Genomic DNA, 22535 nt, shown 5'->3' with positions numbered 1-22535 from the left:
AGCAGGGATTTTAACCCTTGTGTGTCTGACTCCATGCTCTCCCTTCCCCCATCAAGTCTGCCACCCTCTTAAGCCACAGCCTGAAGGAGACACAAACCAGAGTTGGCATGTAGAGATAGATTTTATTTAAAACCAGTCAAACATAGTATTTCCTCTTTCTCTTCTGAAAAAAAAAAAAAAAAAAAAACAGAAAACAAAAAAAACCTCACCATCAACGACTGGTCTCAGATTTTCTAATTCAAAAAAATCCCATTTCAGAAAACAAACACACACTCCATAGCCAGAACAGAGAGTCTTAGTGCCAGTGTCGGGAATGGATGAAATGCACTGGGACTGGAACAGCCCGTCTTCCTTTCCCAGGTATCCTCAGTCAATTTCTTTCTATCCATTAGTAGCAACCAAATGCCAGCAGAGGGACCCAGAGATGGGTCACTGGGACAGGGACTGACCTCTGACCCTTCACCCTCCTGAACTTCTCATGCCTGATCTTTAGGCTGATTAAGAAGCAAGCTCAGCCCTCCTGCCAGACAACTGAGAAGGAAGCAGAAAGACCCAAGTTTCTCTACATGTTTCCTTATCGTTCTTCAGGGCTCTTCTTCACCATTCTATCTGCATGCACACACGAGCACACACACACAGAGGCACACAGAGATGGATGGGCATGCACACACAAACACACACACACACACACACACACACACACACACACAGTATTGTGTTTGTAAATCTCGGTATCTGGTGCTGAGCTTCTTCCATCTGCATAAGATGGATCCACTCAGTAGATACCCCAGGATAGACCCTGAGGAAGGCAGGGATTTTCTACAGTCCTCCCCTGTTGTACCTAGGGGTACCAAGAAAACATAGGAATATCTGCACTAAATAAGGGTCCAAACCAACTGGACCCTTTCTGCTTCCATGTCTCCTTGATGCCTCTAAGAGAGATCTTGGGCCTCAATTGCTATCACCACACCTCTCGGCATTAAAAGCTGGCAGACAGTGGAAGGCATACACAGAAGGGAAAATAGTTTTTCAGTGTCCTCCCCCCACCTTTTCATCTTCACAGCAGAATTTCCCCCTCCACCCCCATCCCCAGACCCAGAAGAACCCGAGAAGCACAATGCTCTCTTTGTTTCAGTAAATCCTGGGGAAATTCCACTGAACTTGGTGGCTGGTAATCTGGCCAGGATCCAAGAGAGGATGGTGACTTTGGACATTCCTGTTAACAAAGATTTTAGAGGAACGGTGGGTGAGCCGGCCAGGATGGTTTCTGTCATTAGGTTAAACTATAAAGGACCGCAGGATGACAGCTGGTGGCAATTCCAGCGATGCTTGTGTGCACAGTGACTTCTGGAGGTCTTGGCACCCTTACGAGCTGGGTGTCTAGCCTGGCAGTAAGGCTGAGACATCATCAACATGAAACATTTGCCAAAGGTACATACCAAGGCACTTGTAAATCTGATGCTGGCCAAGGACCAAGGATACCCCTTTAAGACTGGGAGGAAGGAGATGCAGCCAAGGGCAGCCCACAGTTACCTCACCAGCACTCCGAGGTATGGCACATGGAAACAACTGATTCAAAGGAATGATACAGGGCAGATTACTTGATGAATACTCTCAACCTTGGGCTCTTAAGAAAAAACAAAACAAAACAAAACAAGAGGATGGGCATAGTACCAAAGAGAAGACTTGGGGTGGGTGGGGGGTCTATCTGGTATGTTGCTGGTGTTGAACCTGTCCTCCCCAGACCAGATTTTGCCACGGTTCCTGATCCTGCCTCCACTATGGCTTCACTGTGAATACTGGTAGATGAGTAGGAGGGAATGAGACTTGAGGAGTAGCCCAGTCATTGAGAAGACTCAGAACTGTAATTTTGAGGATAACGAGCAATGAATGCCAATGAATGCCACCCAGACCCAGGACAGACAGAGCAAAGTAGTGCTGAGGAGAGTATACCATCACGAGAGAGACTGTTTCTTTCCTGCCTCACACTCCTTAGATCCCTCCTGGGCCTGGCCCTCCCTAAAAGGAGGATCACACTGACAGGTCATCTGACCTTGCTTTGCTGCTGGCCTTACTAAGGCGCCGTTTGTCACTATGGTAGCCCTGAGGAAGGCGGTGGCCCGCAGAGGCTCCACTGGCGTACTCTGGCTTCTGGCTATAGTGCATGTGGATGAAGCCTTCCCCTGGAATCTGCTCCTGGTTTGGCACTTCCCCAGTGGCCAGAGCGTCTGGATTCTTCCGGGAGCCCATGTTATTACTGAAGTCGCTGAAGAATTTCTCTCCGGAGCTGTTCTTTAGGCACTGATTGAAGTCAGGGGGAGGAGTGAGGCTCTGGACGAGGCTGGTGGGAGGGCCAGGCAGCTGGTGCTTGTCCACACCCTGCCGTGACTTGCCAAAGCGCTGTCGGATCTTCTTCCAGCCCAGGTGGTAGAGTTCAGCCAGGCTGAGAAACAGAGACAGTCCAGCCACAGCCATCATAAAGACAATGAAGACATTCTTCTCCGTGGGCCTCGAAACATAACAGTTGACTGGGTGGGGACAGGGACTCCTGCGGCAGACATGCAGGGTATCCAGGAAGATCCCATAGAGGAGGTACTGGCCTACGATGAAGGCCACCTCCATGGTGGTGCGGATCAGAATGGTGCAGACATAGGTGTTGAGTAGGGTGCCCTGGAGGACAATCTTCCCATCTACTTCTTTCCAGCAGGACAGCTCGGCCTTTTCGGCTACTGGGTACTCATAGGCACCAGTGCGGTGGGCCTCTTTAGCTTTCTCAGCATCCCGCAATTTCTGCTTTTCCTGCATGCGCACAGTGTGCATGGCATGGCCCATGTACACTAGAGAAGGCGTGGACACAAAGATGATCTGCAGTACCCAATAACGAATGTGGGAGATGGGGAAGGCTTGGTCATAGCAGACATTTTGGCAACCAGGCTGAATGGTATCGCACCGGAAGTCGGCCTGCTCATCTCCCCAGGAGGACTCAGCAGCGGTGCCCAGGACCAGCATGCGGAAAATGAACAGGACAGTGAGCCAGACCTTGCCGATGACTGTGGAGTGCTTGTGGACCTCCTCCAGGAACTCCCCCAGGAAGCTCCAGTCACCCATCTTGCCAAGAGTAGGAGACCGAGGCCGAGCCTTCTGCAAACAGAGCAGAAACACAGGGACGTTTCAGGAGGGATGCTTCAAGAGGTTTAGAAGGTCCCATCATGCTCTGGGCCACTGATCCACACCAAATGTGTTCTTTAAGAAAGTGTGACTTTTGCAGGGTATAGTGGTGCATGCCAGGAGTCCCAGCACTTGGGAAAGGAAAGCAGAGGTTCAGGGGTTCAAGTTTCTTGCGGGCTCACAAGGAGTTAATTGGAGGCTAGCTGAGCTCCACATGAGCCTGCCTCAAAAACAAAAATGATTTTGTGGGTGGTTTTATATGTCTAAAAAAGGACCCTCTACTTTCTAGAGGCTGTTTGTGTCTTTTGTGATGTGACATGACCTGGATCTCTGGAGTTAGAATCAATCCGACTCACTTGTACACACTCTAGTTCTAGGGAATTCAATATCTTCCTATGTCCTCATGGGGTACTGCATGCTTGCTGTGCACATGAACTCATACAAACACACACTAGCAAGTGCACACACAGACACAGACAGACAGACGGACACACACATGCACTCACGTGTGCATGCACACACACACACACACACACACACACAAAATCAAATAGCTAAAAAGGAAGACAGTCTAATTTTGTTAAAGTCAAGAGTCATAAAAAGTACCCTCCCGTTCAAAAACTAAAGAGGGGGCTCTAAGCCAAGTGAAAGCATGGCATTCCCATGAAGGATCTAGAAGTCATGTAAGGTCCCCAATGAAGGAGCTAGAGAAAGTACCCAAGGAGCTGACGGGGTTTGCAGCCCCATAGGAGGAAGAACAATGTGAACTAACCAGTACCCCCAGAGCTCCCTGGGACTAAACCACTGACCAAAGAAAACACATGGTGGGACTCATGGCTCTAGCTGCATATGTAGCAGAGGATGGCCGAGTTGGTCAATGAGAGGAGAGGCCCTTGGGCCTGTGAAGGTTCTATGCCCCAGTATAGGGGACTGCCTGGGCCAGGAAGAGAGAGTGGGTAGGTTGGTGAGCGGGGGGTGGGGGGGATAGGGGATTTTTGGAGGAGAAAATAGGAAAGGGGATAACAATTTGAAATGTAAATAAAGAAAATATCTAATAAAAAATAAAAAAGAGAAAAAAATTATGTAAGGTGTGTGTTACAATGTAGAGTCCAAGTCTCATCCCCAGACATTCTATCTGCGTCAGAAGGTGATCTATCATAGCCTGCCCCTTGAAGATATCAGTCTCTCTATGAGGCCAGGTCCCACCCCACCCCACCCCCAATCCCTGGGATGGAGAGTTAAGATGACTTGTGATGTAACAGCTCCCTAATTAATGGTCTTAACCAGTACCTGGCTCCTCCACACTCTTTGTCATGTGCATTATGCTGAATTAAATCAAATCGCATGAAAAGTCCCAGGTCTTGGGAATATAAGGATATAAAAACCAGTTGTTTCCTTAGTTTAGGGATTTCTTTAAGGACTTTCCCTTCTAGGTTCCCTCATTCTCATTCTATCATAATAGTACCTCACATATTTTTCTTTTAAAAAATGACTTATTTTTGTTTTCTATTTATGAGTGTTTTGCCCACAGATATGTATGTGTACCATATGGGCTCGTGGTACCCAGGGAGGCAAGAAGAGGCCACTGGATTACCTGGAACTGGGGTTATGAGCTTTCATGTGCGTGCTGAGAACCAAACCTGGGTCCTCAGTAAGAACAGGAAGTGTTCTTAGTCAGTGAACCATCCCTCCAGCCCCTCTCTTCTTTAAGCTCTTAGGGAAGCTCTTAGTTCCACTGTATCCTTTGAGGCCTTGTTATGTTGTTGTCGGTATATTTGTCCTGTTCTTTTCCTTCCTTCCTTCCTTCCTTCCTTCCTTCCTTCCTTCCTTCCTTCCTCTCTCTCTCTCTTTCTCTCTCTTTCTCTTTCTCTTTCTCTTTCTCTTTCTCTTTCTCTCTCTCTCTCTCTTTCTCCCTTCTTCCCTTCTTTCCTTTTTTCTTTCTTTGTGTTTGGGTGTTTTGCCTACATGTCTGTGCACCATGTGTATGCAGTACCTGCAGAGGCCAGAAGAGGGCTCCATATCCCCTGAGACTGGTGTTACAGACAGTTGTAAACCACCATGTGGTTGCAGAGAATTGAATCTGGGTCCTCTGGAAGGGCATCCAGTGCTTGTGCCTGCTGAGACATCTCTCCAGCCCTGGACTGTTCCTTCCTAGTGCTCCCCTACCTTGAGGCCCAATCACAGTTTCAAGAACTTTTCTCCTAATAAAGCAAATTCCTGAAAAGTAAGTATATGTCAACTATTTCCCCAAAGTAACTACTTCTACTCCATTCTTATATCTAATGGGGTGGCCTCTTAGGAGCCTGGGTTTGTAGCAAGCATTTCAGATGATTCTGGTGCCAGCAGGTCAGGCACTATACCTGGAGTTGGGAAACTAGGCTTGGACTCTGCCATGTGCCTCTGAGCACTTGCTTCACTGAATCTGTTTCCTTTCATTCAAGTGGAGCTTGGAGGAGCTGGACCAGAGGAGCTGGAGGATTGAATGAGGTGAAGAATGTGATGTTCTGAAATTCACGCCATAAATGTTCCATATGTTTTGAATGGCTGTTGGACAGAAAATAATTTCTTTCTCTGACTCCGAAAGGCAAGATGAGGTGGAGGAGGACAGAAGGACTGAGGGCAGGGATCACAAGCTTGGCTTCTCCAGTGGCGGTTCCTACTGATCAGAACCATCTGGAGAGCACCAGCTGTGCAGAAAGACAGCAAACAAAAGCACATCTTGGTCACTCTAAAGGTATCACAGTTTCTCAGTAGGTCACCGCCTTCAACTTCCAGAAGCATCAGGCAATATGACAATGCTATTCTTCATGTTGGTGCCATGGTACAACCATTGCAACTGTGGCTCCATTTGCTAAGAGTTCTTCTTATAAAAGGTCATACGGATTTCCTCTGTCCATCCATCTCAAGTCCTACCAGAGGCTCTGTGGTGGTTTGAATGACAATGGCCCGGTAGGCTCTTATGTTTGAATGCTTGGTCTCCAGTTAGTGGAATCATTTGGGAAAGATTAGGAGGTGTGGCCTTACTGGAGGAGGTGTGTCACTGGAAGTAGGCTTTGTGGTTTCAAAAGCCCTCACCAAGCCTAGTCTCCTCTCCTCTCCTCTCCTCTCCTCTCCTCTCCTCTCCTCTCCTCTCCTCTCCTCTCCTCTCCTCTCCTCTCCTCTCTTCATGGATCAGAATGGAAAGCTCTCAGCTAGTAATGTGAATGGAAAGCTCTAGGGCCATGCCTGTTTTCTTCCCACCATGAAGATCATAGACTAACCCTCTACAATGGTAAACAAGCCTCCGATTAAATGCTTTTGTTTATAAGAGTTGCTTTGGTTATGGTGTCTCTTCACAGGACTGGAACAGCGACTAAGACACTGTCCTTCCCGCTATGTCTCACACAGCCTTGTGCCCAGAGCTGGATCCCATTAGGCTTCCTCTAGGTCCCCATGCTCCCTCCTCAGCCACCTTGGTGATGATGCTCTGGGTGCTCATCTCCCTCCCAGCACTTGTGACCTTCTCTACAGCAGGGGGATTTTGAGAACCCATAACCTCTTTTCTTCTGTCTTCCAGAGATCAGCCCAAAGTTGGTGCTTAATAGATCTTAGCTGAGCAAAAGAGGAATGAGAGGCACTGGAGTTTCCTGCCCAAGAGAAAGCCAACTGCTTGTTCCTTGCCTGTATCCTTTAGCATGCTGAACAACCCAGGCAGATGGAGCCAGAAAAGTGGCTCAGTGGTTAAGAGCATCTGTTGTTCCCAGAGGACCCAGGTTCAGCTTCTGGGACCCACATGGTAGCTTATAACCATCTATCAGACTCAAGAGATCTGAGACCCTCTCTTGACCCCTGTGAGCACCAGGCAAGTATACAGTGCACATACACGCATGCAAGTTAAACACTCACACACAAAATAAAATAAATAATAAATATTAAAAAAAAAAAAAAACAGAAGCCAAATGGCCTTTTCTCAGTCTCTGACGAAGTTGGTACAAGCCACCGAGGCATGGGGTGGCCTCATGTGGAAGGAGTGCTCTGGAAAAGAAAATTTCAGCCCTCTCACAGTCTTTGTCTCTACCATTTCCTGCCTGTGGGTGGGGTGATGTGGGCCTGAAGCTGCCCAGAGAATCTCAGAAATGCTGCCCAGTGGCCCGAGGCCTCTGAACCAACTCTTCTCTACCTCCAGGGTTCTTCTGTGGATAACAAATTCCCTCACAGTAGAAACCCCTAACTATTTCTAATCCACAGAGGTGAGAGAGAGGGGCAGAGAGGGGGGGGGAGACTCTTACAGTAATAAAACAACTTGAAATAAGACCATAGAGTTTTCACAACTTCAATCTTCATGTTTTGCAACTATTCTGGTTCCCACAGAACATTCTTTTTGTTTTAATTGTGTGTGTGTGTGTGTGTGTGTGTGTGTGCGCGCGCGCACACTCGCGTGCGTGCCATGTATATGTAGGTACCTGTGAAAGCCAGAAGCATCCAGGTCCCCTGGGACTGGAGTTACAGGAAGTTCTGAATCCCCTAATGTAGGTGCTGGGAATTGAACTCTGGTCTTTATGGAAGAGTAAGGTCGTCATCTTTCCAGCCCCCATAGGACGTTCTTGTGCTGCATTCCATGGCCCTGGCTTCCCTGACCACAGACACCTTGACGATGACCAGCCATGGCTCTGACTTCTCCCACTCATGTCCCCAACTCTGGGAATGAAAAGGAACGTATTTCTGCTCCTTTACATATCATACACCTGTGTCTTGAGGCTTTCCTTCTGGGTTTTAATTAGAACATCTGCCGCTCAGGTGGTGAAGGGCCCACTCCTTCAGCCTCCAAGTACAGGAAACTGTAGAGCATTTTTCTCAAAAGGAAAATGGCTGATTAGATAAGAGCTTGAATAATCTGTCATCTCTTCTGGACAGTGTATGCGATGCTGAGCACCTTCAGTGGCAGCCATAACTGTGTACCAATCGGGCACAGGTGAGTGAAAGAAAGGGGAGAGATGGGAGTGGAGTTGGACAGAAGCCAAGAAGATGAGACAATACCAATGAAGGCTGCAAAGATGGTCGCAGTTGGATTGTGTACAGCTCCTGCAGAGAACTGGAGTTTGGTTCTCAACACTCACCACCACCCGCAACTCCACCAGCTCCAGGGGGACCCAATGCTTTCTTCAGGCACTGTGGGCGTCTGCATTCACTTGCACACATAAATTAAAAGTAAAATAATCTTTAAGAAATGAACATGAGAAGGGCAAGGTGGAAATGGAGAAGAAACCACGTAATTATGAGTTAGGAGAACACAGGTGTAGGAGTTATTCAGCCTTCAAGTTCTTTTGGGTCCGAGCTGAGCTTGAACAAATGGTCCAGGCTGCATTCTGCTGCCCTCGCTCCTGAAGCTGGTGGAGGGGCGGGACTCAGCTGATGGAGTGCTACGGATAACATTGAAACAGTGAGGGATATGAGAAACAAAGCCATAGGAGAACATGTCTTACAACAGAGAAAAAAGAAATGCAAGGAAGGACCGGAAGAGGGAAGGGCAGGAGAAGGAAGGACCAGAAGGGGAGGGACAGGAGAAGAAGACAGACATTCAAAGGAAATAAAAATAAATGACACATTCTTCCAGGGTTTGGGACAAGTGTCCTACACTTAAATCCCTGGAGAATTTTCTCTTGATCTTTTCGCTCTGTCACCCATTCCATACAAGTCCCCAAGGAAGTATAAAAATAGTTCCAGACAACCACTGTGACGCTTTGGTCTGGTCCATCAAGGGGTTTGACTGCTGGGTCCCTTGCTGGGGTCAAGGGGTGGCACCTGGAAGAAGCAATGCCAAGTTGAAAAATGAAATACTTGGAGAACCAGAAACATGGTATTAGGAAGGATGTCTCATTAGGAGGGAATACTAGGCGTTATCTAGGAAGGTGTGGGGGTAAGGCAGACCCCAGGCAGAGGAAATAAGATGAAGAACCTTTCGCTTATGACTTCCTCTGACCTCCAGACTAGGTCAGAACAACTTTAAATTGCTCCCATGTCCCAGCTGCTCAGGTTTTAAAGTCAAATGCTCAGAGCCAATTTTGTAGCTATATTGAGTCCCTCAGGGACCCAGACAACCCCGGCCAAATAAATTTGTAGATTAGCCACTGAGTTGGCTGGGCACAGAGCACACGAAATGCCTTCTAGATATGATCTGTTTCTTAACAGGAAGTGTGTTGGGGGAGGGGGGCTGAAGGAAGTTGCTCATGCCATAAGTAAATCCAGTGGGCACAGTGCTAATCTCCCTCGCTGCTTCAGCTGTGGGCCTCACTGGCTTCCTACCACTTTGAAGTTCAAACTCAAATCTGCCCTATGAGACCCTTCATGGCACTGTCTGACTCGATCTTTTCCCCACTGTTGGCCTCACACGCTCACCATTTAAGATGCCCAATCCTCTGGACATATATATATCACACTTCTTCCCATCTTTGCCTCAGCACCTCTTGTTTCTGCCACCTAGAACATCCTTCACTTCATCCATTCATGTAATTTGGGGGGGGGTGCTTGCAAGTGTCACATCATCTAGGCACTGAGAATTCAACATGAAGGACAGGCAAGCAAAGATTCTTTGATTTTGCTTAGTGTAGTTGCCTTTATTTCCCCTATGGAGAGAAGGGAAATGCATACTTTGAGCAAAACATGTTGTGTGATACCATGTTAATACACCAATGTTAATACATTAAGGAAAAGCAAGAAGCTACTGGGGCATTTGTTGGGAGCCTGAGTCTGGTTTACTGAGTCTGCATAGGGTCTTGTTGGACCAGGGCCATTCAAATAGCCGTGGATAACTTACTGTGTTTCATAGCTCTCTGCAACTGAGCAAAACTGTGAAATCTCTGAACTAGAAGATGTGATCCACAGGACACTGAAGAAAATGTACCCCTCTCAACTGTAAATTATCTTCAGTCTAAATATCTTCAGCATCCTGCTTCAATGCTTATATATTAGGACAAATAAATTTTAAACGGGTCACGGGGTAACTTGTCTGGCAATATTTGTATGATGGTGTTGTGTATAATTGTTTCCTCTAACATAAACCCCCCATCTTTCCAGGAGGCTCCTTAAGACACAGGATGTTCTAAAAAGGGGTGAAATATTCCTGCATAGAAGCTCATTATTAGACAGGAAACAAACAACTCAAAGTCTTCAGGAGGTCCCTGAAACTGACAGGATACACTATGTCCCTCACCTCCAAGTGTACATAAGCAGGAAGGACAGCTAAGAGACACTCTCAGACAATCTGAGATGCCAAAAGGCTCTCAGATCATTCAAGCTGCCTGGAAAAGGCAGAGACTAACTGAGCTTCATGGAAGAGGTCAAACTATCTGTTGCTCAAAAGAGACATTTTCTAAATTGTCATGCTACCTACAAATTGTGTAGTGATCTCTAGATTTCCAACTTTTATGAGCTGTTACCCATACTGGCATGAGCTTTTGGCAACAGAACTGTCTTTGAGTCATTTCTATTCCTGTAAGTAACCCCTCACCATATTTCTGTAAGTAACCCCAATAAAATTCATCAGTTTGTCAAGCTGGACTCTGGTGGTATCTATCTGAACTTTGGTATGTCCTCAGTCCCTAGGTTAGGTGAGTAGACATCTATTTATGTGCCCCCAGGAATAGGGTTACACAGCAGTATCAGAATTTGAAAATGAACTGTCTTCTCCCCCAAAGCTCATGCTTCATTGAAGGCCTGGTCCCCAACTGGTGGGGTTATTGGGAGATTCTTGGATTACAAGGGTGTTAACCTCATCAACTGATTAGTCCATTTATGAGGTCATAGCAGAATGTGCTGTTAGGAACTTAGACCAAGTTGGAGGAAATAGGTCACTTTGAGTATAAGTCACTTCAAGTGTGACACTAAAGTCCCTCTTGTCCCTAGATGCCATTTGCACACTCCCTCACTTCTTATTTCTCTTCCCTCTCTCCATCTCTGGCTACCAGAAGGTGAGCAGCTTTCCTCTGTCATGTCCTTATAACACGATGTCCCTGCCTTGTCACAGATCTGGTAGCAACAAAGCCAAGCATGAACTGAAATCTCTGAACCCATGAGCCAAAATAAGATTGTTTTTTTAACTTGAGTTGTCATAGCAGCATAGCATTGCTAACACTTGGCTAGAAGCAAAAGGACCAAGGATTTTATGCAGAGCTATAATGGGTCATTTTAGGCCTTGGCTTCATGAATGGCATGGCTCACACTGAAGCTCAGGTGTCTGCTCCGGTCCAATCGAGTGTCTGGAGGACAAGACACTACATTAGTGTGCCCTACATGGCTAATAGTTTAATTAAAAGGAAACTCAAAATGACAACTAGATAAGTCATAAGCTCATAATCAGGATCTCTTCCTTTTGTCCCACAGATGAAGGATGAAATGGAGAAGTCTTCTAAATTGACCTCATCTCTTTGATGTCTCCAAGTCTCTAAATTACCACCCAGCATGTGAGGTACATTCTTGTACTTAATGCTGCCTTAGATTTGTTCTCCGAACTGTTCTTGCCAACTAGCCAACTCACAACCACTTTCCTGAGCCCTTCTCTGTGTCCACCACTGCTCTGAGTGTGAGGAACAGTATGTGGGCAGCTCCAGGCCCCATATGACTTCCTTCCTTGTAGATTTAACAGCCTTTCCTCCTTGAATGCTCAGTAAATTCCTTTAAAAATAAAAGGCTCATCTCCTTATTCATATTGCTTTAAGTTCTCTAATTAGGAATGCAACGAATACTTTCTTAGCTGAAAAAACAAACTTATCTGGCAGTGTAGTACTCAACCTTCGCTGTCAACTTGGCTGGATTTAGAATCACCTAGGGGATGTGCCAATGGGTATATCGTTGGGGGGGGGGCGTTTCCAGTGGAACCGGAGAGCTTCAGCTGAGGAAGGGCTGGAGAGACGGATCCGGTGGAGAGGTGCTGTGCAGGCATGAGGGCCTGGGTTTGTATCCCCAGCACCCACCACACACACACACACACACACACACACACACACACTTTAAAAATAATAATATAAATAAATCTTTTTTAAAAACAAGGCCAAGGGTAGCAGTGTGCATCTATAATCCCAGCACTAGGTCAGTAGAGACAGAAGCACCTGTATGGCTTCTTAGACAGCCAGTCTAGATTGATCCGGGATCCCTAAGTTTAGTGAGAAACACTGACTCAAATAATAAGGTAGAAACAGATTGAGGAAGGCACCTAATATTAGCTTTTGTCTACAAACACACACACACACACACACACACATACACACACACACACACACAGGGGAGGGGGAGAATGGGAGGATGATGGTGATGATACATAGATGGATGGATGGATAGATGATAGATAGATAGATAGATAGATAGATAGATAGATAGATAATATAAAAGTATTTTTAATCTAGGAAGGGAGATGTGTCTTCAGTATGTCTCTGTCCTGTAGGGTGAGGCTCTAAGATGAAGGCAAAGGGTAGAGGAAGATGGGAGCTGAGCACCAGCATCCATCTCTCTCCACTTCTTGACTGTCCTTAATGTCAGCAGGTCCTGTGCTGTCCCTGTACTGCTTAGTTTTGTCAACTTGACACAAACTAGAGCCTCCTTGGGAAGGGGGACACCAACTCAGGAACAGTCTTCATCAGAGTGGCCTGCAGGCATGTCTATGGGGTGTTTTCTTGCCTAAGGATAGATGTGGGCAGGTGGTCCTGGACTGTATAAGAAAGAAGGCCGATGGTGCCATGAGGAGCAAGGCAGAAAGCAGTATGTATCTCTCCATGGTCTCAGCATCAGTGCCTGTTCCAGATTCCTATCTTGGCTTCCCTCGATAATGGACTATCATTTGAAGTCTGAGCCAAGTAAGCCCTCTCCTTCCCAAGATGCTTGTAGTCAGTGTTTAATCACAGCAACAGAGTCACTAACTGGAGCTCTCACTCTCACTCCCACCTCCTCAGCACCCCTTCCATAACCACATCCCCTCCTAAGCCAGGAGCCAGAACAAGCCTTTCACAAATTACTTGTGTGAGGTATTTTGTCATGGCAGGAAATACAAAGAATGACAGCCCAGAGCAGTTCTAAGGAGGTTCGAATCTCCTTCTGGAAACCCCCACTCAGAATGGGTCGCTCTGTCATCTCCTGCCAACTCAGTGAGCGAGGGCCACATTATCTCCATCCAAGACTGAATTTCTTCTCAGGATTGCAGACATTCAGTTTTTTGCTGGAGATGGATGAATCCTTATGACCACTCTAATCAGGGGTTACTATGGCCTGTTCTGCAGAGGCGGAACACGGAGCTGAGTTGATTAAAGAAACAAAGGTGAACTAAAGGAGCAGACCCAGGGCTTCAGTCTCTGATCAGTTTAGGGCAGTGGTTCTCAACCTTCCTAATTCCTCATGCTGTGGTGCCTCCCGGCCATAAAATTATTTCATTGCTACTTCATAACTGTGATCTTGCTACTGTTATGACTCATAATATAACCATCTGATATGCGGGCTATCTGCTATGTAACCCCCCAAAGGGGTCGTTCTCAGTTGAGAACCACTGATGGGGTGCGATGCCTGTAAGCCTTCTTCCAGCTTCTCTCCAAGCATGGAGCCCATCACTTCTCAGGTCTCTGCACTTGGAGCTGGACAAATCCCCATGAGTGCTGGGCCATGAGTGATTCCAGACATGAATCTGCTGTTTGCTGATAACGTCTAGGGTCAGCTTTTATGCAATCAAGCAAATATTTATTATGTTCCCTTGACGTAACCTATGCTATATATAGTGCTGGGGAAAGTATGTAGGAAAGCATAACTCATTCCATCTTCATAAACATTTCTTGAGTGTCTCTTACACTAGCCCGGTGCTAGAACTCAGAGACCCAAGGGTCAATACATCTCTATGTTAATGAGACAGTGTCCTGCGGAGGGATACAAATAAAGCCAGAGACAGACCAGAAATGAAGTGTGATGTGGCATATGAATGAGTAAACTAGCAATGTTCTTAACTACAAGGGAGGGGAGGAGCAGGTGGGTGGGTAAGAGGACTTCCTGGAGGAGACAACCCAAGTAGGTATGATGTTTATCAGGGCACAGAGTGGGTGAAGGAGATGCAGAAGACACAAGGACATTTCAGACAAAGAGAGATGTAAGAAGGAGCTCAGGGGATGAGGACTGACATGGCTTTGGGGTACGAAGAAAAAAAATGAGGATCTGCCTAGGAAGCCAGGGTCAGATCAAGGAAAACTTTAGAGGCTATGCCTCAGAGCCTGAAGCAAGTCTCAGTCCACAGAGTTTACTTTGCCCAGTACATGCCTTGCTTCTGAGGGCAGACCCTGAGAAGGAAGCCTTCCAAGGACGCTTGGGATATTAAGGACTTCACAATTTGTAATCTCCATCAATCCTTTAGTAATGGCTGCAGCGTAAACCATGTAGGAGCAGGTGTCCCCCAACATGCTTCTGATCACAGCATCCTCATCTCCCCCGTTCAAGAGTGCATATTATGAACAAAGCAGCTTCCAAAGGGATAGCTGAAAATTGTCTATATTCTTGAGAAACAACTTTATTCTTTGGGGGGGGGGCGGTGGTCACATGTTGCCAACTTTCTAACATAGTATCTGACAACAGTTTCTAGGTGTTCAAGTCAGCAGCTGAGCCTTAGGGTGTATTGGAAAGTCTTTGGGGGGGGTCTCACAAACATGTGAGAGCTATTTGCTCCACCAGCTGTGTATTATCTTGCTCTGTAGTTTCCTGGATGAATTCCCTCCTGTGCTGTGCCATGCACCTGGTGGGATGCGTGCCACACCATAACAATACCAGCGGGTGAAGGATAGCACTCACGTGACTTGAAATACCAAGTACCAAATGAATTGAGGCTGACCCTTCTCAGCTGCTGAAGAAGTTAACTCCACTTAGGAGTCATTTTGCATGCCAGGAAGGCCAGTCTCCTGGACAGCTGGCTTAGGGACTCCTGCTCCATGACAGATACCAAGGACATGGAACCTTCTTTCTGCCTGTCAGAGAGACCTCTGCTTGGTTAATCAGGACTGAATGTCTACTGTAGACACTGTCACTCCAGACTATTCCTTCATTCCTCTTCCCACCAGATTACTGGGAGACTTTGAGTTTGTCAAAATTAGATTATAAACCCACTCCACAGAGGCTAATTCTGGACAGTGACACATGTCCTGGACAGTATCTTATAGATCAGTTTCTCCATAAAGGCTGTTATTCATAGTAATAGTAACAGCCCCCTGGGCCCCGCTGCAATGTCGCTCGTTGTACAGTGGAATGCAGCATGGGAAGGGTTGATTTGCTTCCCAATTAAGAGAATTCTGTTGTAAAGGGACCCGACGGGCCTCCTCAAAGAATGCCTCAGGCAGAGCATCACGCCAGTTCGGTTTAGTGCAGAAAGTGTTTACTGAGTCACTGTGCTATGCCAGACAGTAAAGGTGGCTATAAAGTGCCAGGAGGGACATGGTCCCAGGGCTCTTGTAGACTTAGTCACTCGTGTGCAGTTTTCTGATTTCTTCTTGCCTAGTAGTGGTTTTCCCCTGAAGACACGGGAAGAATTACATGCAAAGCTAGTCTAAGTACTCAGCTGTCTCAGTCATCTTTACTATCCTTGAAACTGTCAACTATATCTTCTAGTTTATCTAAGTGTCTAAGTGCACACACACATACATACACACACACAGAGAATGTTGATGATGATGATGATATAATACATATTGAGAGATATGCCTGTGCACTGAGTACCTGTGCACTGAATGTGCACGTAGAGGCTGCAGACTACTTTTATTAGAGCCTCACAGCAAGCTAAGGAAATAGAAGCCATGCTCACCCACGTTTAGAGCTCAGAGTGAGGTCGAAGTTGAAACCACACTTGATCCTGGAGCACCTGAAACAAAGCCCCATGTTAACAACTGTGCTCATTTCCATTTTCATGTGAATTTCCTGTCCTTCCTTTCCTTAGCAAAACCTCACAGGAGAAGTCAGCCACTTTCATATGATGTGACTGGATGCTCACGGGACAATTGTTATGTTGGGAGCTGGTTTAATTCTTACATTTCAGATTTCAATTCCGAAGGGTATGTGACCAGGCACCTGACAGTAGCTGCCACTACTGAGCATGCCCTGTGAGCTACTTCCTCAGCATTAGACGTCGACTGGGGCCAGCATGCCTGAGCCTTGATCACTGTATAAAGGAGATGGAGGAAGATGGAGGTGAGAGAGGAGGAAAGAGACAGATGGATGCCGTGCTGTATGCAAAACAGCTCTCCTCCCACTCAAGCCCATGGCAGATAATTGACTCTTTTAAAAATCTAATTACTTTATCCTGGCAAGGGCAGATTGGACGAGTCAGAGACACCTGCTGGCACATTGTTGTTTTGAAGCCAAGAGGGTGGAGGGGACAGACAGAGTGAAGGAAGAATTATGTTAGGAAAAACAATCATTTTCTTCTTGAAACGTTAACAGAAGTTAGACGCTGGTAGTGTATAGAAATGGTACCTTACAACAAAACAACAGGAAGTCCTTATTAATTACCTCACAGGAGTTGATTAGTTTCTATGCAATTAGTAATGAAAACTCTATTTATGATAATACTCAAATTCCTATGGTCTTGTAATAGACTCCTAGAACCTTACAGCTGAAAGACACAGGGATCACTCAGCCTCGACCCTTATTTTTACATGAGATGACTGTAGAACAGGGACCATAAGAACACACAGCACCATTGAGAACATGAAGCATTTCCATGTGCACAGTCTTCTCAGACCATGATTTAAAACCCATCCATTGACTATCTTGTGGAAGTCATATTGTTCCATTTCATAGAAAAGAAAATGGAGGTCCAAGGGTTTGGTAACTGGTCCAAAGTCCCATGATTAGACAATGCTGCCAACAGACCTGAATCTTATCAGTCTGAGACCAAAGCCCACGCTCTCCTTATGTCTCTGTGCAAGGGAGTCAGAAAAGCTCCTACAACTGACAAAGTATGATGAACCTGTGTCCAGAGTGCCAGTCTCAACCCATGAATGGAACTTTGCTCATTTTATCCAGTTCCACAAGAAGCTGGGGGTTTCTTCTGTTACCTTTTGTGTTATTGGCAGACCAGCTCTTACTTAAGCTATTCCTGCATTAGTCACTGCCTCGGGGGGCCTCAGCCTACAGTGGTCAGGACCCCAGACTCTTCAGCATCTGTCACCATTTGGCCGGGATTCACATATAGAAAGTTATTTCCTTTACTAGCCAGTAAGTGCTCTTGGCTGTGGCGGTGTCTACTGATGGCTTCTAGCTAGCCAAACAGCAGGTTCCGGCATCTTAGCATATCATGACAAGAACAATAAGGACAGTCATAGTCAGATGACGGACTCATGGTTTCTGAGAATTAGCAGGGTCAGGACTCTGATTTCATTGCTCTCTAGTCAAGTGATCTCAGTTTCTAGATCAAAACCAAGTGGGGATGTTTAATCACAGGCACTAACAGATTTATGAATATGTGGAAGCATCTAGAACACTACTTGGCACATTGGAGGCCCCAGTAAAACCCCTCATCCATGACCCAATTACCCAATTACACCCAATCACAGTGAACTTGGAGATACAAGAAACAGGCTAGTGGCACTGCAAGTTTCTCCTGGCACTAGGTACCAGAAGGCAACTGTCAGGGGTGAGGAAAACATGAGAGCTTAGAAGGACATTCACGTATCTGTAAGACAGATGAATGCTCCACTGGTCATCAAGACACTCAGAGCAAAACTGAGGAAGGCTGAGGCCAGCTCACACCAGGTTCCTCTTGCTCCTAAGGCAGGCCCAACCTGCCTCACAGATACTTTAGCACTAGGGCATGCGCTGTGGGATTGAGGAACTACAGCCTTTTGAATGTGTTCATAGCTAAAGGCTTTGTATTCAAGCATGCTAGGTCTACTGGAGAGAGAAAAGGGAACTTATCTCTTGTAAGCTGGGGACCAGAGACATCTTGGTTGGCCACTTCTGCCTTGTCCTGAAGTTCTGAACCAAGAACTTTTCAGGTTGGCACGGGATTCTGGAAGCCTTTTATGGACACCCAGTGTTACCATCTCCTGAAGGAGGCTTTTTCCAGCTCTGGCTATTTTTCTGTGGCTTTAGACAGATGCATTTCTTTCCCTGAACCACAGTGTATTGAAATAACAAAAGCGGTTGGGTGGAATGCTTGCCAAGGCCTGACAGTCCCAAGTTGGTGCATCTGGAGAGCCTGGAACCTGCCCAGCTGTGAGAGGTTTGGCAGATGAGTGGCAAAGTTAAAAGACAAATCATACTTTCTAACCCTCGGCTTAGGGGTTGGCATGAATAGTCATAGGGGGAAGAATCTATCTATAAATCATGAAAGCAAGCAGTACCTTCTAAGAATGGGATGCCATGGCTGGCCTTCATTGAGAAATGGGTTTTTGTATCAAATGAAGAATAATTCAAAGAACCTGGGACTGAGGAGCAGGTCTGCTGGATTTGGCCTTACTGCTTTGTCGTTGGTTGTGATGGCCATTTAAGATCCCAGGCTGGGGTGTAGCTCAGCAGTTGGGAGCCTGTACTCATGTACCCAGACCCCAGGGTTCAATGTGCAACAGGAAACGGGCTTTATGTGATGCTAACTAAGCCTTGCACAAGGCTTTCTCTTCCTGTAGCTGTGGATCAGAGACGTTAAGTAATTAGCCTCAAGTCACATAGTTCATTTACAGACCTATACCCTGCTTCGTCCTTTTGCCCTATGTCTGGGACACTGTCTTATCTCTCTGCAATTTCAATCCCTCTGACTCTAAATCCTCAAAAAAGTGAATGGATTGCTGGATCTTTTCTTGCCAGTTATTTGCTAATATGTCAGAAAACAACTGATTCAGAAAGTGGTATTAGGTTGTCATTCACAAGTAAACCTCTTTCCACAATAGGAAGGAAGTCTGCTTTTCTTACAGAAACCTCCAGGCCTTCCAGGAAAAAGAGCATCGCCCCTCTCTGGCTAGCTCAGTCAAGCCTTGAGCCCAGAGCCGGGCCTGCGGACACTCATTCATACAGAAAGCTGCTGAAATCCCCTGTGGAACAGTCCTTCCCTGGGAGGCAGAGAACTTGACCTCAGTGACATCAGATCCCCTGGCTCAGGGCATTGCAGGTCTCCCACTTCTGTCCTGAGTGACAGACAGGCAGCTCACCTGTCCCACTTTAACTGGCAATCCCCAAGAGATGTGTTCAGCCAGTACCCGAGAGACCAGGTGGCACTGTGGTAGCCTCTGTGACTGCTGGAGTCTGTGACCATCTCTTGTCTGTAACCTCTACCAGCCAGGGGAGGTGAGAAGGGGCAGGCGGGCAGGAGGGCGGTGTCTGTCAAAGCTCAGGACTGCAGAGATGCTTAAATGGAAGCATCAGGGAAAGAGGAAAGAAGCATAGCAAAGAATAAGGGGCAGAGCAGGGTGTTTCACCGGCAAGTTATGTTTGACCGACCACTTCGAGAGTTCTTCCGGTTTTAATGACCTAAGACTTTAAACCAGGACTTTAGGTATGAGGGGGCATAGGAGTGAGGCAGCTAAGAAATAAGAACAGAGACCAGTGTCAGGAGGCCAGGCAGACACTACAGGAATTCCAAGACAGTGGCAAGGCAGAACAACCTGACTTGGTGAGTACCAAGGAGCTGTGAGCATCACTTGAGTAGGAAAGACAGGGCTCAGAAAACATCCCTCTTGGGGTTTCCACTCTGCACTCCGGATTCCTCGCTGGCAGCTGCGGAGTGAGGAAAGGGCCTGGAGGGCCAGCTATGGGTTACAAGCGCCAAACAGCTCTGCTGCTCCAGGGGTGAGGGTGGAGACCTGACGGGAAGGTAGGAAGTCCAGCAGTGTCCCTCTAGCAGTGAATCAGGCTCTGGGCTGGGCTGTGCCTCTGGGAACAAAGGGTATCGAAGAAGTTGGAGCATACTTAACCTGCTACTGTGAAAGTCAGGCTGGTATGCCTGCTAGCTTCAGGGTGAGGCCAGTTAAGATGCTTCCTGCCCACCAGGGTCTTGTCTCCACTCTGGTGAGCATCTCTTGGTTTCAGGTCTCTCTCTCTCCACTGCCCTTTCTTCTCTAAGGCCAGCCTGGCTGTGCATCTCTAAACCTTGACCAGGAAACACCCACCTTAGCAATGAGCTGAGGAGTGACCAGGAGTCCCTACGATGGTGACTTCTTGATGGGCACTGGGAGGGGGTACAGGAACCAGGGGAACTAAGAATGTAAACCTAAACCATTGTGTCAAGTGTTGCTTTTTAAGTGGTTCTGAACTGCACTGGGGCCTACGGAATCACAGTTCTTCACGGTGTCACTGCAAATTGGACCAGAGAAGGTCCTTCTACTTCCAACGTTTCATGGGAGAACAATGAGAACCAGAGGAGGAAGTGTCACGCCCAAGGTCACATAGCTACCCAGGTTTCCTATCCCCAAGTCTGGGTTCTCTTGCCACATGATCAGAAGAGAGGCAAGGAACTCACAGCAGCCTCTGCCTCACACTGCTGTCAGGTAGGATGGAGCCCTGCGGGCCTCCTCCCTCTGGTTACCTCTCTGGCTCTCATTAGCCTCTTTACCTGACCTCAAGGGTAGCTGGGATTCTCGTGTATGGACACTGCACAGTGGGGACATGAGGTGCAGCAGGAAGCTAAGCAGAGAATATTTTTTAAACCGTCCAACATGCCTTATGAAGAAGAAGAAGAAAAAAAAAACTTCAAAAACTCAAGGCATTCTCCTAGATGCTGTGGAAAGCATTTCAAAAGAGATTTCATGCCTAGAGAAAACATCAGAAAACACTGTTGGTTTTTTGTTTTTAAAGGCCCAATTCCCACTAAACAAAAGTTCCTGGAAATGGACTAGTGACCCACTTCTTAAGATGCCCCCAGAGCACTGCGTTTGCACGGGGGCAGATTGTCAACCAACCCCAGTCATGTTTCTACAGCACCACTAAACCTCCGTACTTAATTTAGCCAAGCCTCACTATGGCAGGAATAGAGAGGGGTAGGGAGTCCCCTCATAGGTCCAGAGGGAGGTTTGCTTCTCGCTCAGCCTCTGGAGAGGCAAGTCTCTGTCTGAGCTGCTTCCCACTGATGTGTAGTTGTAGCTTTTAAAGTTCAAGTCCACCCTTACCTGCTTCCTTTCCTCCTCCCTGGAGTTGGCTTCTTCAGGCTCTGGCTGCTGTTCAACTGCCCACTGTTATTTGCTCTTGAGCCTGTTAGTTGCTCCCGCCCACCCTCTTTTTAACCGGTATCCCATTGCCCTCCCTCCTCCCACTTCTTCCTCCTCTTTCTTTTCTCCACCCCTTTCCCCCTCTGAGTCCCTCCCTCCCCTCTCTTTGTGCGTAGAATTTTGCACTCATTTAAAAAGTCTTCTCCCCTCCCTTTTCCTCACCAGTCGAGAAAGACACCCTACCCCCACCCTGCTGCCCTCCGCCGTCACTGTCCCTGTCCCGCTGTCCCTGTCCCAGTGGCTGTCCTTGTTTTGGCGATCCGCAATCCAATCCAATTGAATCCGGCAGTCCATGCACTTGCTAGCTGGCTCAGCTGGCTCAGCTGGCTCAGGCACAGTCTTCCTGGGTTTTTCTTTTCTTTCTGCCCATCCCTCAGCCGCTAAGGCAGAATTCTGCCTTCCTGAAGCACCCCGAGGAAAACCCCTCTTCCCAGTCCTTTTCCTGTCACCAGAAAAGAAGTTGTCTGCCCACACAGCAGACCCTCAGGGAGCCCAGGAAAAGGTAATTCTCCCAAGCCACAGCCTTTAGGCACCCAGAATGGGTACAAGGTTTTACCTGAATGGTCAAACCCCCTTAACTTGGGGTTCCAAATGTGGAGCCGCATCCCCCACCAATCAGAGTGTTCTCCATCCCTCTTCCTCTCGCTTTTCTCCTCTAACCAGAAAACAGCATTTTATGTGTGCCTGGACACTGAGCTAGGGGCTTCACAGACGTGGGTTATTTTATCCCAGTTTCTGATTTCACATTCCGCAATGCCTGAGGAAACAGAGGGTCAAGGACATGGAGTAACAGGGTCGTGGTGACTCAGTTGCTCAGCAAGTTAGGTTTTAGCCAATGACAACATACACCTTCTTGGGCAGACTGAAGAAGTCTGTGGCTGTCCCTAGAATAGCTGAACCAGGGAGAGATCTTAGAACATTATTTGTCACAGGAGAGAAATTCCGAAATCATCACCTCAGTCCACCTCCTCTTCTACCTTGTACCAGTTCCTCTGTTGAAGCATTAAGCTGGGGTCCCAGAGAGGCTGGGACAAATGTCGGAGGTCACAGCTATGCCAGCTGAGGAAGAGAATCTCAGACATCATTTGCAACCGCCAGGGAAACTGAGGGACAGTCTAGACTCCTTAATGGTGTCATATACTACAGTGGGTGCCAGGTGCCAGGCCAGTGCACAGGTCTGCCTCT

General features: G+C 47.2%; 1 protein-coding gene and 1 long non-coding RNA gene across 3 annotated transcripts in view; one reads left to right on the top strand and one right to left on the bottom strand.

The window, feature by feature from the left end:
* The window catches only part of 4930573H18Rik (RIKEN cDNA 4930573H18 gene), a 46130-nt gene extending 39049 nt beyond the window's left edge, over positions 1-7081 (top strand). The window contains exon 4 of the long non-coding RNA NR_152120.1: positions 6725-7081. This is a non-coding gene — a long non-coding RNA (RIKEN cDNA 4930573H18 gene). The remainder of the gene's footprint in view (positions 1-6724) is intronic.
* Positions 103-21335, bottom strand: Gja5 (gap junction protein, alpha 5). Of its 2 annotated transcripts, NM_001271628.1 has the most exons (3): positions 21252-21335; positions 15959-16015; positions 103-3141 (listed from the first exon to the last, which is right to left on the bottom strand). In NM_001271628.1, exon 3 carries the CDS (start codon positions 3106-3108, stop codon positions 2032-2034), a length of 1077 nt encoding a protein of 358 aa, NP_001258557.1. In that variant the 5' UTR covers positions 3109-3141; positions 15959-16015; positions 21252-21335; the 3' UTR covers positions 103-2031. The 2 variants fall into 2 exon arrangements, with proteins under 2 accessions (NP_001258557.1, NP_032147.1); NM_008121.3 differs by lacking the exon at positions 15959-16015.
* Positions 21336-22535: the final 1200 nt, after the last annotated feature.

The sequence above is a fragment of the Mus musculus genome, chromosome 3 (assembly GCF_000001635.26).
Source record: "Mus musculus strain C57BL/6J chromosome 3, GRCm38.p6 C57BL/6J".
NCBI classification, from domain to species: Eukaryota; Metazoa; Chordata; class Mammalia; order Rodentia; family Muridae; genus Mus; species Mus musculus.
Note: the sequence above shows the minus strand (reverse complement) of the source record. Positions and strands in the feature narration are given on the sequence as shown.

Bases quoted from the DNA above. Each gene is read 5' to 3' on its own strand.
- Gja5 (NM_001271628.1), bottom strand. From the start codon at position 3,108: ATGGGTGACTGGAGCTTCCTGGGGGAGTTCCTGGAGGAGGTCCACAAG.